The sequence below is a fragment of the Phragmites australis genome, chromosome 9 (assembly GCF_958298935.1).
Source record: "Phragmites australis chromosome 9, lpPhrAust1.1, whole genome shotgun sequence".
NCBI lineage: Eukaryota > Viridiplantae > Streptophyta > Magnoliopsida > Poales > Poaceae > Phragmites > Phragmites australis.
The window spans coordinates 33896404-33908010 of NC_084929.1; the positions used below are offsets into that span (position 1 = coordinate 33896404).

General features: G+C 40.0%; 2 protein-coding genes across 2 annotated transcripts; one reads left to right on the forward strand and one right to left on the reverse strand.

Moving 5' to 3' along the window:
• Positions 1-3630: 3630 nt before the first annotated feature.
• LOC133929341 (uncharacterized) lies at positions 3631-7439 on the reverse strand. The gene is made up of 7 exons (XM_062376062.1): positions 7275-7439; positions 5804-5869; positions 5623-5672; positions 5442-5506; positions 4356-4447; positions 4182-4253; positions 3631-3908 (listed from the first exon to the last, which is right to left on the reverse strand). The coding sequence occupies exons 1-7, from the start codon at positions 7275-7277 to the stop codon at positions 3870-3872; spliced, it is 387 nt and encodes a 128-aa protein (XP_062232046.1). The 5' UTR covers positions 7278-7439; the 3' UTR covers positions 3631-3869.
• A 503-nt stretch (positions 7440-7942) lies between these two features.
• On the forward strand, positions 7943-8906 carry LOC133929342 (uncharacterized). Its single transcript, XM_062376063.1, has one exon. It carries the CDS (start codon positions 8006-8008, stop codon positions 8630-8632), a length of 627 nt encoding a protein of 208 aa, XP_062232047.1. The 5' UTR covers positions 7943-8005; the 3' UTR covers positions 8633-8906.
• Positions 8907-11607: the final 2701 nt, after the last annotated feature.

The window sequence follows — 11607 nt, forward strand, 5'->3', positions numbered from 1 at the left end:
TCCCTCCGCCTCTCTACTCCGCTTTCCTTCCTTTGGAAGACGAGCACACACATTTTTCTTCTGCTTGCTCCTTTGCTTCTCATCGCTCATAAGCTCTGCGCCGCAAGAAGAAGGGACAACAATGGCAATGGCAATGACGCAGCCGGATGCTGGAGGTGAGGCCACCAGGCTGCCCCCGGACATCCATGGCCTCAGCAAGAGCAAGAGGAGCAGCAGGTCAGTGCGCAGACAGTACTCTTCCATGTCACTTACATCTCGTGCTCTTTATCCTTTGCTCGTCCTGCTTCTGTTATGTTGTTCTTGTTTGGTTATTTATGATTGTGTAAAGGGAAAAAAGAGAGGAGCGAATAAAGGAAATAGAGTTATGATATGTTCGTGAGTTCTTTAGAGTAAACGCGAAGGTTTGAATGTGCATGTAGAATCCTTGCCATCTTTGTTTGTGTAAATGTAGCATGGACCAGAGTCATCTTTCTTTTCCAGCATTGTTGTATCAACACATTCACAATGTAGGAGATGCAACAAGAGTGCATGACTAGCTAGATCCATTGTTGCTTAGGAAAATGTTCAGCGATCTAGCCTGGCATCCTTTGATCAGCTGCCCAGAAAACAGAAATGATCACTCATCGTTCCACTCTTGGCGATACATTTATCTGTACAATATAAAGACTACTAAAAAAACAGAGAGAAAAGACACTCGTAGCAGCAATTTTTGGTGATTCTTGATTTCTTAGTAATTGGATATGTACTGATTGTTGCTTGATGATGGAATAGTTGAGTGCATTAGTGTTTTTGGATGCTAAATATGAAGCTTGAAAGAGATGTGAGTTGTGAGTTTTGCTGCTTAATTTCATCTACATGCCGTGGGGTCGATGTAGATGATCACCCGAATGTTATGCAATTACAGGCCATATACTCCATTTGTGCTTCTTTTCTTATGGTAATCTAGTATCTGTCCTAACATTACTAGGGCGCTGCTGTGTCACATTTCTTTCTTTCTGTGCAGTGTCCATAATTCATTCAATTGCATTGCATGAACCCCCAAGATTCATGTGGGCCATTTCGGTCTTCATGGCAACCAATTGCCTTTCCCTTTTGCCTGTATATGATCTGCATCTCGCTCTCTCTCTCTGGGCCTTCGGTCCTTTGCCGTGCAGTCAATATTTTGCAATCATATCGTTGCAAAGGGAAGTGCAGTGGTACTGCTGCTGTGCTACTCGTCCGTTATCTTTGACCAGCTTTCGAAACCTTATGCAAGTCTAGGAACTTAAAATTTTCACTATCGAGATGGCAGGCATGACAACCAGTTTCCATTCTAATGTTGTCTGGCATTAGTATACGCCGGTGGCTCACCTGCCACCTACTGAATTGAAGGCAAACAGTTTGTAGTGTCGCCCCTTTCATGTCCATGATGAACTGAATTGTTGTTTGTATCTGCAGCGGCAGTTCAAATTTTTTAGCAAACGCATAGCATAATGGCCCCTGCTGGAGTTGGGTTGATAGTTATGCCAATGCTGAAAATATGCTAGCTTGGATGCTGTTTTTACATTGCTATTGTCGTCGAAACAACATGATCTTTCTTGCACTCAGCAGTTTCGTCCTGGCTCATCTCACATTTCGCACCCCTGAAAATTCCAGGTTGCAATTCCGTGGTGATCACTGATGCTCAGGCTCCCATCGCCAAGCGTCACAAGAGTAGCATTTCCGGTTCAGGTTGAGCGCGCCGAGGTGCAGATGGAGGAAGAGGATGGCACATTGGCACGGTGAGAACTGGAGGAAGCAAGCAGGGAATGAAGCCGTATCGGTCCGGGAGCGTATACATAAATATTTTCGTGTAACATTGATAGTTTATTAACAGCGGGTATACATTCTAGCTAAGGTTAAGATATGAATATACTCCATATGATCGGATCAGGGCCTAGCCTGGGCGACCTAGTTTGCATGCATGATTTACCGGAGGTTATCATCGATAAACTTGATTTATCGGATATATCAAACAAAAAAATATAAATAATTCAAATAAAATTCAAACAAAGTATCTGTAAACATGATAATTTCTTTTTACCAGTTCCATTAGTAGACCTGGTAAACCGGATATATCAGCCGAATTTTTTTTCCCATCCACAAGGTATATCTACGAGGCAGTGGCACTAAACTTGTTAGCACTGCCATCTCACACATGCTCTGACCAAACACAGACTACCCCCGGCCCCGGCGTCTGTTCTGGCCACGCTGACTCCCTGAACCAACACGCGCAGCTGCGCATACGCCTGCCGGTTGCCGGTAACCACGCCGCGTGCCGGTTCAGTGTAACGAAAATCGATTTTTTAAATATACTTATACTAAAATTATAAATACAATAATATATTATTATTTCAGTAAATACGATCATGTACCGGTGGCCATCTTGATCATACCACGTACATTAATATAAAGAAAAAATAAAAAAAACCCCTCAAAAGTCACTTGGATTTTATCTTTCCCTAAAAGTTATTTTGTTGCAAAACCCCCCAAAGATTTAGTTTTGTTGCAAAAACACCCTAAAAATTCAAAAAAATTTAAAAAAATCACAATTTTTTTAAAAAAAACTAGAGAAAATTCTAAGACCTTTTGTGTAATTATTTTTCAAAAATAATATCCTTTGCATCATATTTCAGCGAGAGGAAGTTTGAAAAAAAGAAAAACATGCAGCTCATTTATTAATTCAAGTTAAATGCATAGTTAATTATTTACTAATCCAAAAATCACGAAACCAATTTTTTTAGTCTTCTTACATGATCCTCTATCTTCTAAAAATACATAAAATCTTGAAATAGTTATTACAACGTGCAGGATTGAGTAAATATGTTACAGATAGATTAATTTATAACTAATACATAACACCTCAAAATTAGTGAAACCATTTTTATTAGTTTACTTAAACAATTATTTATGTAGAAAAAATAATGGTAGACATGACAAAATTAAAATAACATAAATTAATAAATGATATGCATATTTTTACTTTTTTTTTTCAAACTTCCTCCCCATGAAATATGATGCAAAGGATGTTATTTTAAAAAAAAAAATTCACAGAAGATCTTAAAATTGTCTCTAATTTTTTTAGATTTTTTTTTTGAATTTTTGGAAGGTTTTTTGCACAGAGTCAAACTTTTGGGTGTTTTTTTACAACAAAACAACTTTTAAGAGAAAAAGTCAAAATCAAGTTATGAGTCACCACATATAATTTAACGTGATAAAAGGGACTAATTCTTATAAATTTAATATCCAACTGCTATTTTTAAATATTAGTTTAAAAAAGCTAAAATAAAAAAAAAACCTCGCTCGGGGCGTGCAGTGCAATTGAGCAGATGGCCGGCTGGGCCGTTTCCAGTGAACTTTGGGTCCTTCGCTCGGCTAATCCTGTATCACAATCTGAATCTGGATACAAGACACAACATGCGAATACTCATGCAGGTGACCGGACCTGATAAGCTCAGAGGGCACATGCGTGGCTACCATGGATGCAAACTAGATTGTAGATCATGTGCCCATATGTCACAAGCAATGTAACCTAACTAGTGGGACAGCGCGACGTCAAACCGCACAGGACGAACTTGACCATAATAATGCGTCTGGATTGACATAGTAGGATTGGACACAAGCACCTATAATGCCATAGCTTAGGAATAATGAGCGTTTCAGGGATAACCACAGCCAATATCTTGACTGTCCTCAATGGAGACACCAAATAGACTCCGGATCATATACCAACCAAAGATCCATCAAATAGTCACATCAGATCACCGTTTTTAAGCAAACAGTTCGGCACCACTTTGACTCCACCACCAGCTCATCGTACACTCATATAGCACTGAGCTTGCAGGTTGTAGCTAATCATCGTCGTCAAGGACACTACGACGCCTCTGAATCTGTTAAGCAAACAAGAGTTAACAGGAGGGCAAGGCGCGCGAGAGAGAGTTCCACTCTGGGATCTTTCTGCTTTACAATGCAAACTAGTTTCTTTTAAGATGTTATACTATCAATTACACTATAATAATCATGACATGCAAGGAATTTTATACTGCAAACCGGATCAGTTACACCGATTGCTGGAAGCAAAGTACATTCGTCTGATGAAATCGATAGGATTGATGCAAATATAGTATGCTGGAAGTATATAGGATCCATCATGTTTTACATACCGTAACTTTGGTTTGCTTGGTCGTCTGGGTGTTGATTTGCTCCAGAAGTGAGATAAGCCTTTCTTCAGACACCTGCAAACCAGAAGAGTGCAACAATTTACAGTCACTTCTATCAAGTTTCTTGAAACGCGAAAGGGTACATAAAGTCACAAGAATGTGTCACATATCTATTACCTTTTCAGATATTCCACCAGTTTGAGCAGCTCTCAGAAGAACATCTTCCACTCCTCTAGCCTTATCAGGCTTGACCAAAGCTATGCGGGAGACTGTCAATTTCATGCAAAGTAAACATTGTATTATAGTACCCTGCCCCTATAATTATGTACCATTTAAAGGAGAAGATTCATGATTGATTTCCAGCCCACTATATTCTCTATTTACAATGTTGTCTTCTGACAGGCAGGCAATTTACAGAAAAACAAGAGCTCTTTATTCAAATATAAATTATTCATTCATGAAAATATTAGCCACGATAAGCTATTAAATTACCACCAAACTTCAACAACTACAACAACAAAGCCTTTAGTGACTTAGTCCCTAGCAAGTTTGGGTAGGCTTAAACAAACATAACAGCATTAACTTCAACACCAAGATAAATTCCACAAATCTTAATGACAAGTATTTACTGCACACAAATAGTGAATGAGGAAGACTCAAGAAGTTTTAAATCTATTCTTCTATGTTGATGCGGCCACACACTCGATGCATGCATACTTATAAAGGCTGCATAACCATGAAATACACCGATTTCCATCTTAGACCTTACCTCTAGTTACACATAACACAATAGCATACAGGGTTTCACTAAATAATCTAGTGAGCATTTTTTCCAACAAACCAGGAGTGTAATCATCTGAAATAGCCAAAGTCACCGCAAACACCATCATCACTAAAAAAAATCATGCTCTTCTCTAGCTTAAATTCCTAATATATTTTTAATGGTTGTCATCGTTAAACATGAGGAATAGATGTAATGATGATTCAAGGAACATCGAAGATTCCTAAATCCTAACTCCAGGCATGCGGATAGGGTAATTGTGCTGAACAGCGTGGCACTGTCAGAAATACATGCACACAACTGCCGAAACACAAGACAGCATAAGTGGTATAGAGGTAGGTCATCTAAGTTGTTAAAGAAAAACCAAGCATACAAGACGTAACTTCCCCTGTGGGCCGATCTGCAATCATCTGACTATAAACTGTAAAGATCTAAAACAGCTATTCAGTGCATCACAAATGACATCAACAACAAGAACTTACGCCTTTCTCTAGCTTCAGAGGATAATATCTGAGCAAGCATCATCTGTCGGCGTTCCTCAGCTTCTCTGATTGAGAATTAGTTTTGAAGTCAATTAACTGTTTCCCAGAGAGTTTACCGTAAGAAACTTAGAGAAAAAAGGTGATAACAATATCGCGAAGATGGTGGAGGAATGGATCATACTGCTTTGCATCTTCTTGAGCTTTTTGTTGCCCTGCATTTTGCTGATTGCCCTAATTAAATTTACGATTACATCAAAGTTGGTCAGTAAACTGAGCATCACGAACTAGCTCTTTTGTTAGCAAGGAAAACTAAACATTGTTATTACAGCTTCAACTTTTAGCCATGGAGCTTGGTAGCTTACCCCACCACGTTGAGCCATTAACTCTTGCATTCTCCTCTGCCTGATAGCTTCCAACTCGGGGTCAGCCTGACAAGAAAAATGTATAATTTCATCAGAAGAAGGTATCTGGTAAACAAACACATCAATGAATAAAAAAAAACCGTTCTTTCTTGTGCCAAGTGCAATTGTCAAGATGAACATTTGATGTGATTTCTGCAGTTAAAACTGATCAATGCACCTAAACACTCTGTAGTTAAAACCGATCAATGCACTTACTCTTTCTACTTTATAGGGCATTAAGTAATTTCTTTTTCTGGAAGACTAAAGGGTTTAGATAATGAAACAGAGAAAATGAAAGATTTATGAGACAAGCAGCAAATAGATACTGTTTTATTTTAACAAAAAGCAAACGTCTCATGCTATCATATTTCATGGGGATAGTAGGGTAAATCATTGTGAATCAACGTAATATGGAAGATCATCATAAAGCAGAAATAACAGCAACAAATAAACAGCTACAAGGTAAAGAATTGCATGCTGATATCACACCCTAATGTGCTCTAGAAGGTGCACAAGCACAACAGAACTGATGAATGGACAATGGAGCCTTGAACACCCAACAAATTAATATTACACACCCTTTTTGTTGAGTGAAATATGGTTACAAAATCATAGGGTACTACATCTAGATCAACGAGGCAGTATCTTAAACGCAATATCTAAAAGGGTGTATGGCATGAATCAATCATATATTAAATGGTGTACAACTAAGTACTGTGTGCATCACCACATGAAGCAAGGACTCGAGGACACTGATTTGGGCCATAAATGCAACTTCTGAATTCATGATACATAAAAAAAATCTTTGTTCGATTCAAATATGTTTCCATAGATTTCAAGATTAGCCTAGCAATCAGATTCCAGGAACAACACATGACGATGACTTGGCATTACAATGTTTACCCGTAATGAAAAATTGAAAACAGCAAACAATGCTTTGTGGACTGTATTGATGTAAGTGCACTCCATTATGCCGACAAGAAAATCAGTATGACTTGTAACATAACTCATAGCTAGTTTGGAAGGAGCACCACAAGATCGCAACTCAGGCAGTTCGCTCAGAAAATTGGCGAAACCCGAAAATTTTCGCTGTTCCTCAGTCACTCTTCCCTTAATAGAACAAGAATAATCAAAATAATTTCGAAGTACCATGTTGCTCATTCAGTCCATATAATAGTAATAAATTGGGAAAACAGTTCTCCAAAACCTCTCCCGGCCAATGAAAACCAGCAGCAACTGAACCAGTGAGGCATCAACCAACAAAAAAGGATCAACATGGGTAACCACATGACACAAAAAATGGGGAATCACAACATATTAGGCACTTGATCTTCTCCACCAAAAAGAACTGAAGAACCCTAATATTTAAGCACGGATAGAGGTCAACAGATCCTCGCAACCAAAAACATAGCAATCAAAGCGCCGATCTTACCATCTTGCGCGCGCTCGGCGGAGATCCCGAGCCCCTCCACTCCTCACTTGAGCTGCGATGCCCTCCGCGGCGAGCTGGTGGGGGAGAGGCGAAGAGCGAATCGAGCCTTTTTCTCCTGCTTTGCCCGTGGGTATCTGCTTCGAGCCATATCCACCGTACATTTTCCAATCAAATGGTTAAAAATTATTAAAATTATTTAAAATTCTGAAATTAATAAATACTATCAGTTAAAAATTATTAATACACTATTATTTTTTCATCTTTATCTAATAAAGAGAATCAATACATCCTCAATTTCTATATTTAATTAGTTTTTTATAAAAAAATTTATTCCTGTAATAATATTATTGACTCATATGTAAGGGTTCGCTTATTTTAACTATAAATTATAAAAAATAGTTTGTAATTTATAGATTATAAAAGTTACATCGTATAATTTATACAAGCTGATAAAAGATATGTTACTGAATTGCTATAATTAGATGACTAGATTGCACAACACTTGTTGCTATTAATATAACTAGTTGGCTTTCGCCTTTCCACCCTATTGCCCCGTATCAGCCGTCCAATCTGAATCCTCTTCCCTGCACCGTCCGATCGGAGCATTGGGGATCTCTTTTCCGGGCCCGATATATTCGCGAATAAGACTCTACTTTTCGTGCGCCGTTTCCATTTTTTCCAATTTCCACCCTCGCATCCACCGCGCCGCCGAGAGAGAGGAAGGGTTTCCGATGGAGAACGGCGAGGAGACGTTCGCCTCCCCTGCCGCCGCGGAGTTCGAGTTCGACCCGGCCGTCACCAACGGCGGGGGCCGCACCAAGCCCGGCGGCGCGGACGAGATCAGCGCCCTCCGCGCGACGAAGCGCGACCTGGAGGAGAAGCTCGACGCCGTGGGCCACCAGAACCGCTTCCTGTCCTCGGAGTCCCGCCGCCTCGAGGTCCTCGTGTCCCAGGCCCGCGACGAGATCGTCTCCTTCGAGCACGCCGCCGCTGCCAACGAGAACGAGGCCGCCACGCTCCGCGCCGAGGTCAAGCACCTCCAGGACCTCCTCGCCACCGAGAAGTCCAGCCACGAGGCGGAGATGCGCAAGGGCGCGGGGCTCGGGGACCAGCTGCAGACCGTGTACCAGGAGAAGGTCGCCCTCGAGGAGGAGATCGAGGCCCTGAAGGCTTCCGCCGCCGCCGCAGAGAAGGAGAAGGGGGAGGAGAAGGAGGAGGCGGAGGAGGAGTCGGCTGCTCCCTCGGCCGTGACGCCTAAGGAGGCGGTGGCGGCGTCTCCCGTGCTGATGGCGGCCGCGGCTGCTGGTGCTGCTGCCACGGCCGCCATCGCGGTGGTCTTGCTCAACCTCAAGAGGTAATCTGGTGGTCCGATATGTGGGAAGTTTTGATCTTCTGCTATGGCCTATATGAGAATGGATTATCCGTTTTGTGGTGTTACTAATGACCGGTTGTAGTATCTTTAGTATTTCACTGGTTAGTATATTAGAGCAACGTATAGTGTTGGGCCTTTATCGCAAGTCCTTTTCCTTTCTGCAGACTGCAGTTTTCCATGCTAATAAGAGTTGTCAACACAAAGAGAGACTCTGTTATTTTGATGTTGCACCCTAATTCTAGTTACTATCACTTGGTTAATTGCTATGCTATGTCCCCTGCATTCCTGGATGGTTGTTCTTTTTGTTTGTGAAGTTCCTGTGTGGTTGGAATATTGATGACTCAGATTGGGTGCATTGCGACAAACTGCAATGTATCACTGGGATGAATACCAGGTGTTTTTTTACTCAGGAATTGTGAGCTTGCAGCTGCTCGTTGGTTGGTTAACCCAGCAAGTGCTGTTGATCACTCCTATTTGGTTCGAGGCATTTATCGCCAATCTTTTCAAGTGGTAGATAAGAAAGGATATCACTTTGGTTGGTGAATGCTCGCAGATCTGAAATATGTTTGATGTATGATTATTGCTGCATGATGCTTGTAGAGATGTTTTTCGGATGCATGTATGCTGGCTGCTTGGTTATGTTGCTACTAATGTGTTGGGTTTCAATGGATTTTCAAATGAAGATGTATGGTGTATCCATGAAGTAGTTTGCAGAATTGTGGCTATGTGATTTTATCAGCTTCTTCTCCTTGTAAGTGAAGCTTGTACTTTTTTTAGGAACACCAGTACAACTTTTAATCGTGCACACACACACCACCACACGCACACACTCACCTCAAGCTTGTACCTTGATTGATGTTGCTCAGCACCACACTGAATCACTGATGCTTCATAATTATACTTTGATTGAAAGTAAAAGCTGAGGGAAAGAAATTTAGACTGCAAACCATGCTGTAACTATCAGTGAAGTTGGCGACTGAACTAAATGCATAGTGTTTGATTAAAAAAATGGTGCAGTATATTCAAGCAGTTTCAAGGTTTAGCATTTTAGCTCAGAATTGAACTCTGCACAATTTTTTATTTGTTCAGATAATTCAATGATACTTCGATATCATCTGAATGTTGCATGTGGTTATTCGTTTTTAATTCTAGTGTCAAAACAATGTCATCTTGCAGTATCTCTTAGTGGATGAAGCAATAAACCATGCTCTCTGTCTGTTTCTGATAGTTGTTGGTCGAATTTGTCTTAATATCTTGTGGGCATTCAAGCCACTGTTGTTTAATAGATGCTAATATATTTGAGATGAAGGCCTGTACAGATTTATCACCTAACAGATTTTAGCTAAGTAGCAGCATATCAGTCTATTTTTGAGTTTTGGTCAACTCATCTATAGGCAACTGGTTTGATGTAACATATTTGTCTAGCCCTGTTCTGTGCATATCTGTCCGATGGTATCTGTTCCATGGGCATGCTCTTTTTGTTCCTGATAGCCAGATAGTTATTTGTGTCTAGATATTGCTCCAAGGTCATTTTTCTCTATCGGTTATCATAATAATGGAAAGTTGGAGACCATTGCGTGTCTTCTGTTCATGGTAGAAGCTATTATATTCAAATTATTCCTGACACGACTATAACTGATCTTATGTTGGTATATAGTGCCTAACTGAAACCTTTGTCAGGAAATTGTACAATAGTGTATGCAGGCTGGTATATTTGTTTGGAGGATAGGCGGGTTGTAAGTTGTCACGATAGCCAGAGTAGTTCTGATGGTTGATGCCGTTCGGTTCCTATATTATTGACTGGAAGGTGATAAGATTCTCCATTGACCATCTCTGTACTGATGATTATCATCAGCTTATACAGAATGCATTGCATTGATCAATGTCTTGTCTTCTATAGCTGTCGCATTACTGTTAGATAGCTTCCTCAGTGATGACCGTTTTCGCATGCGGAATTATTGGGCTTCGTTAGCGTCATGCTATCATATTCTTTGCTTTGAGGAAGCTTGATGGATGGTACTGCAAATAACTGGACGAGTTGAGCATAATGCTGTTTAGTAAGGGAGCTGCTACAATTCGTTAATGATTCCAGTTAGGTCAGGCCTGGATGTGACAGCATTGTTCGAATGGGAAGTTTTTTCCATCATAGGTGATTGCAGAATGCATTTTCGAGTTTGTTGTCATGATTCTTCCGTCAGAAATGAATTGAGTTTAGGATTAGAGAACGTTGAAATTTACCGTATCCATTATTGGATTGGGATGGTTCATGGTTCCCTTTAGGGGTGAAAATAGGTAGGATTTTAACCACCTGTCTTGATCGCTCGAACCTTTTATATGCTAATCGGATTTTAGATATTGGATATTTGAAAAAAAAATCATAGATATCAGATTGGATCTCGGATAGTTAATATCGGATATTGGATTCGAATATAGGGAGCTATATATCCATCATATGTCAGATATCCGAGAATAAAATTAAATATATCTTAAGACTATTCGTAGTTGAGTTTTGGATACGTAGAATGTTTGAACATTCATAATATATGTGATATGTATACGGGTGTAGTTTTTACTCAATATCTGAATAAATATTTGTGACCGATATTGTTTGCATCTGACTCGTTCTGTATATGTGATCGAGACTATCCGTATTTGATACTATTCATGTTCAGTTTTGATTCCGATGAAAAAATATGAGATAAAATATAGGATAGCAATATCTATTTGTATCCAATCTGATTACACCTCTACTTCTCTATATTACTTCTCTCTAATGTCGTCTCACTGAGCAATAGCGCTGTAGTTCCAATCGTCTCTGTTCGTAATTTCAGTGAAAACAAGCATTGATTCAACATAACAGATGTGTTCGCTACACTCGAAATAGGTCTGTTCATAATTTCAGTGAAAACAAGCATGGAATTTCAGTGAAACCTGAGCAATAGCTGAAGAGATGTGGTCTCG

Coding starts and splice junctions, on each gene's coding strand:
- LOC133929341 (XM_062376062.1), bottom strand. Junction 5,673..5,803: donor TAATGGCTCAACGTGGTGGG/GTAAGCTACCAA, acceptor AAATTTAATTAG/GGCAATCAGCAAAATGCAGG. Junction 3,909..4,181: donor CCAAGCAAACCAAAGTTACG/GTATGTAAAACA, acceptor TTTGCTTAACAG/ATTCAGAGGCGTCGTAGTGT.
- LOC133929342 (XM_062376063.1), top strand. CDS start 8,006: ATGGAGAACGGCGAGGAGACGTTCGCCTCCCCTGCCGCCGCGGAGTTC.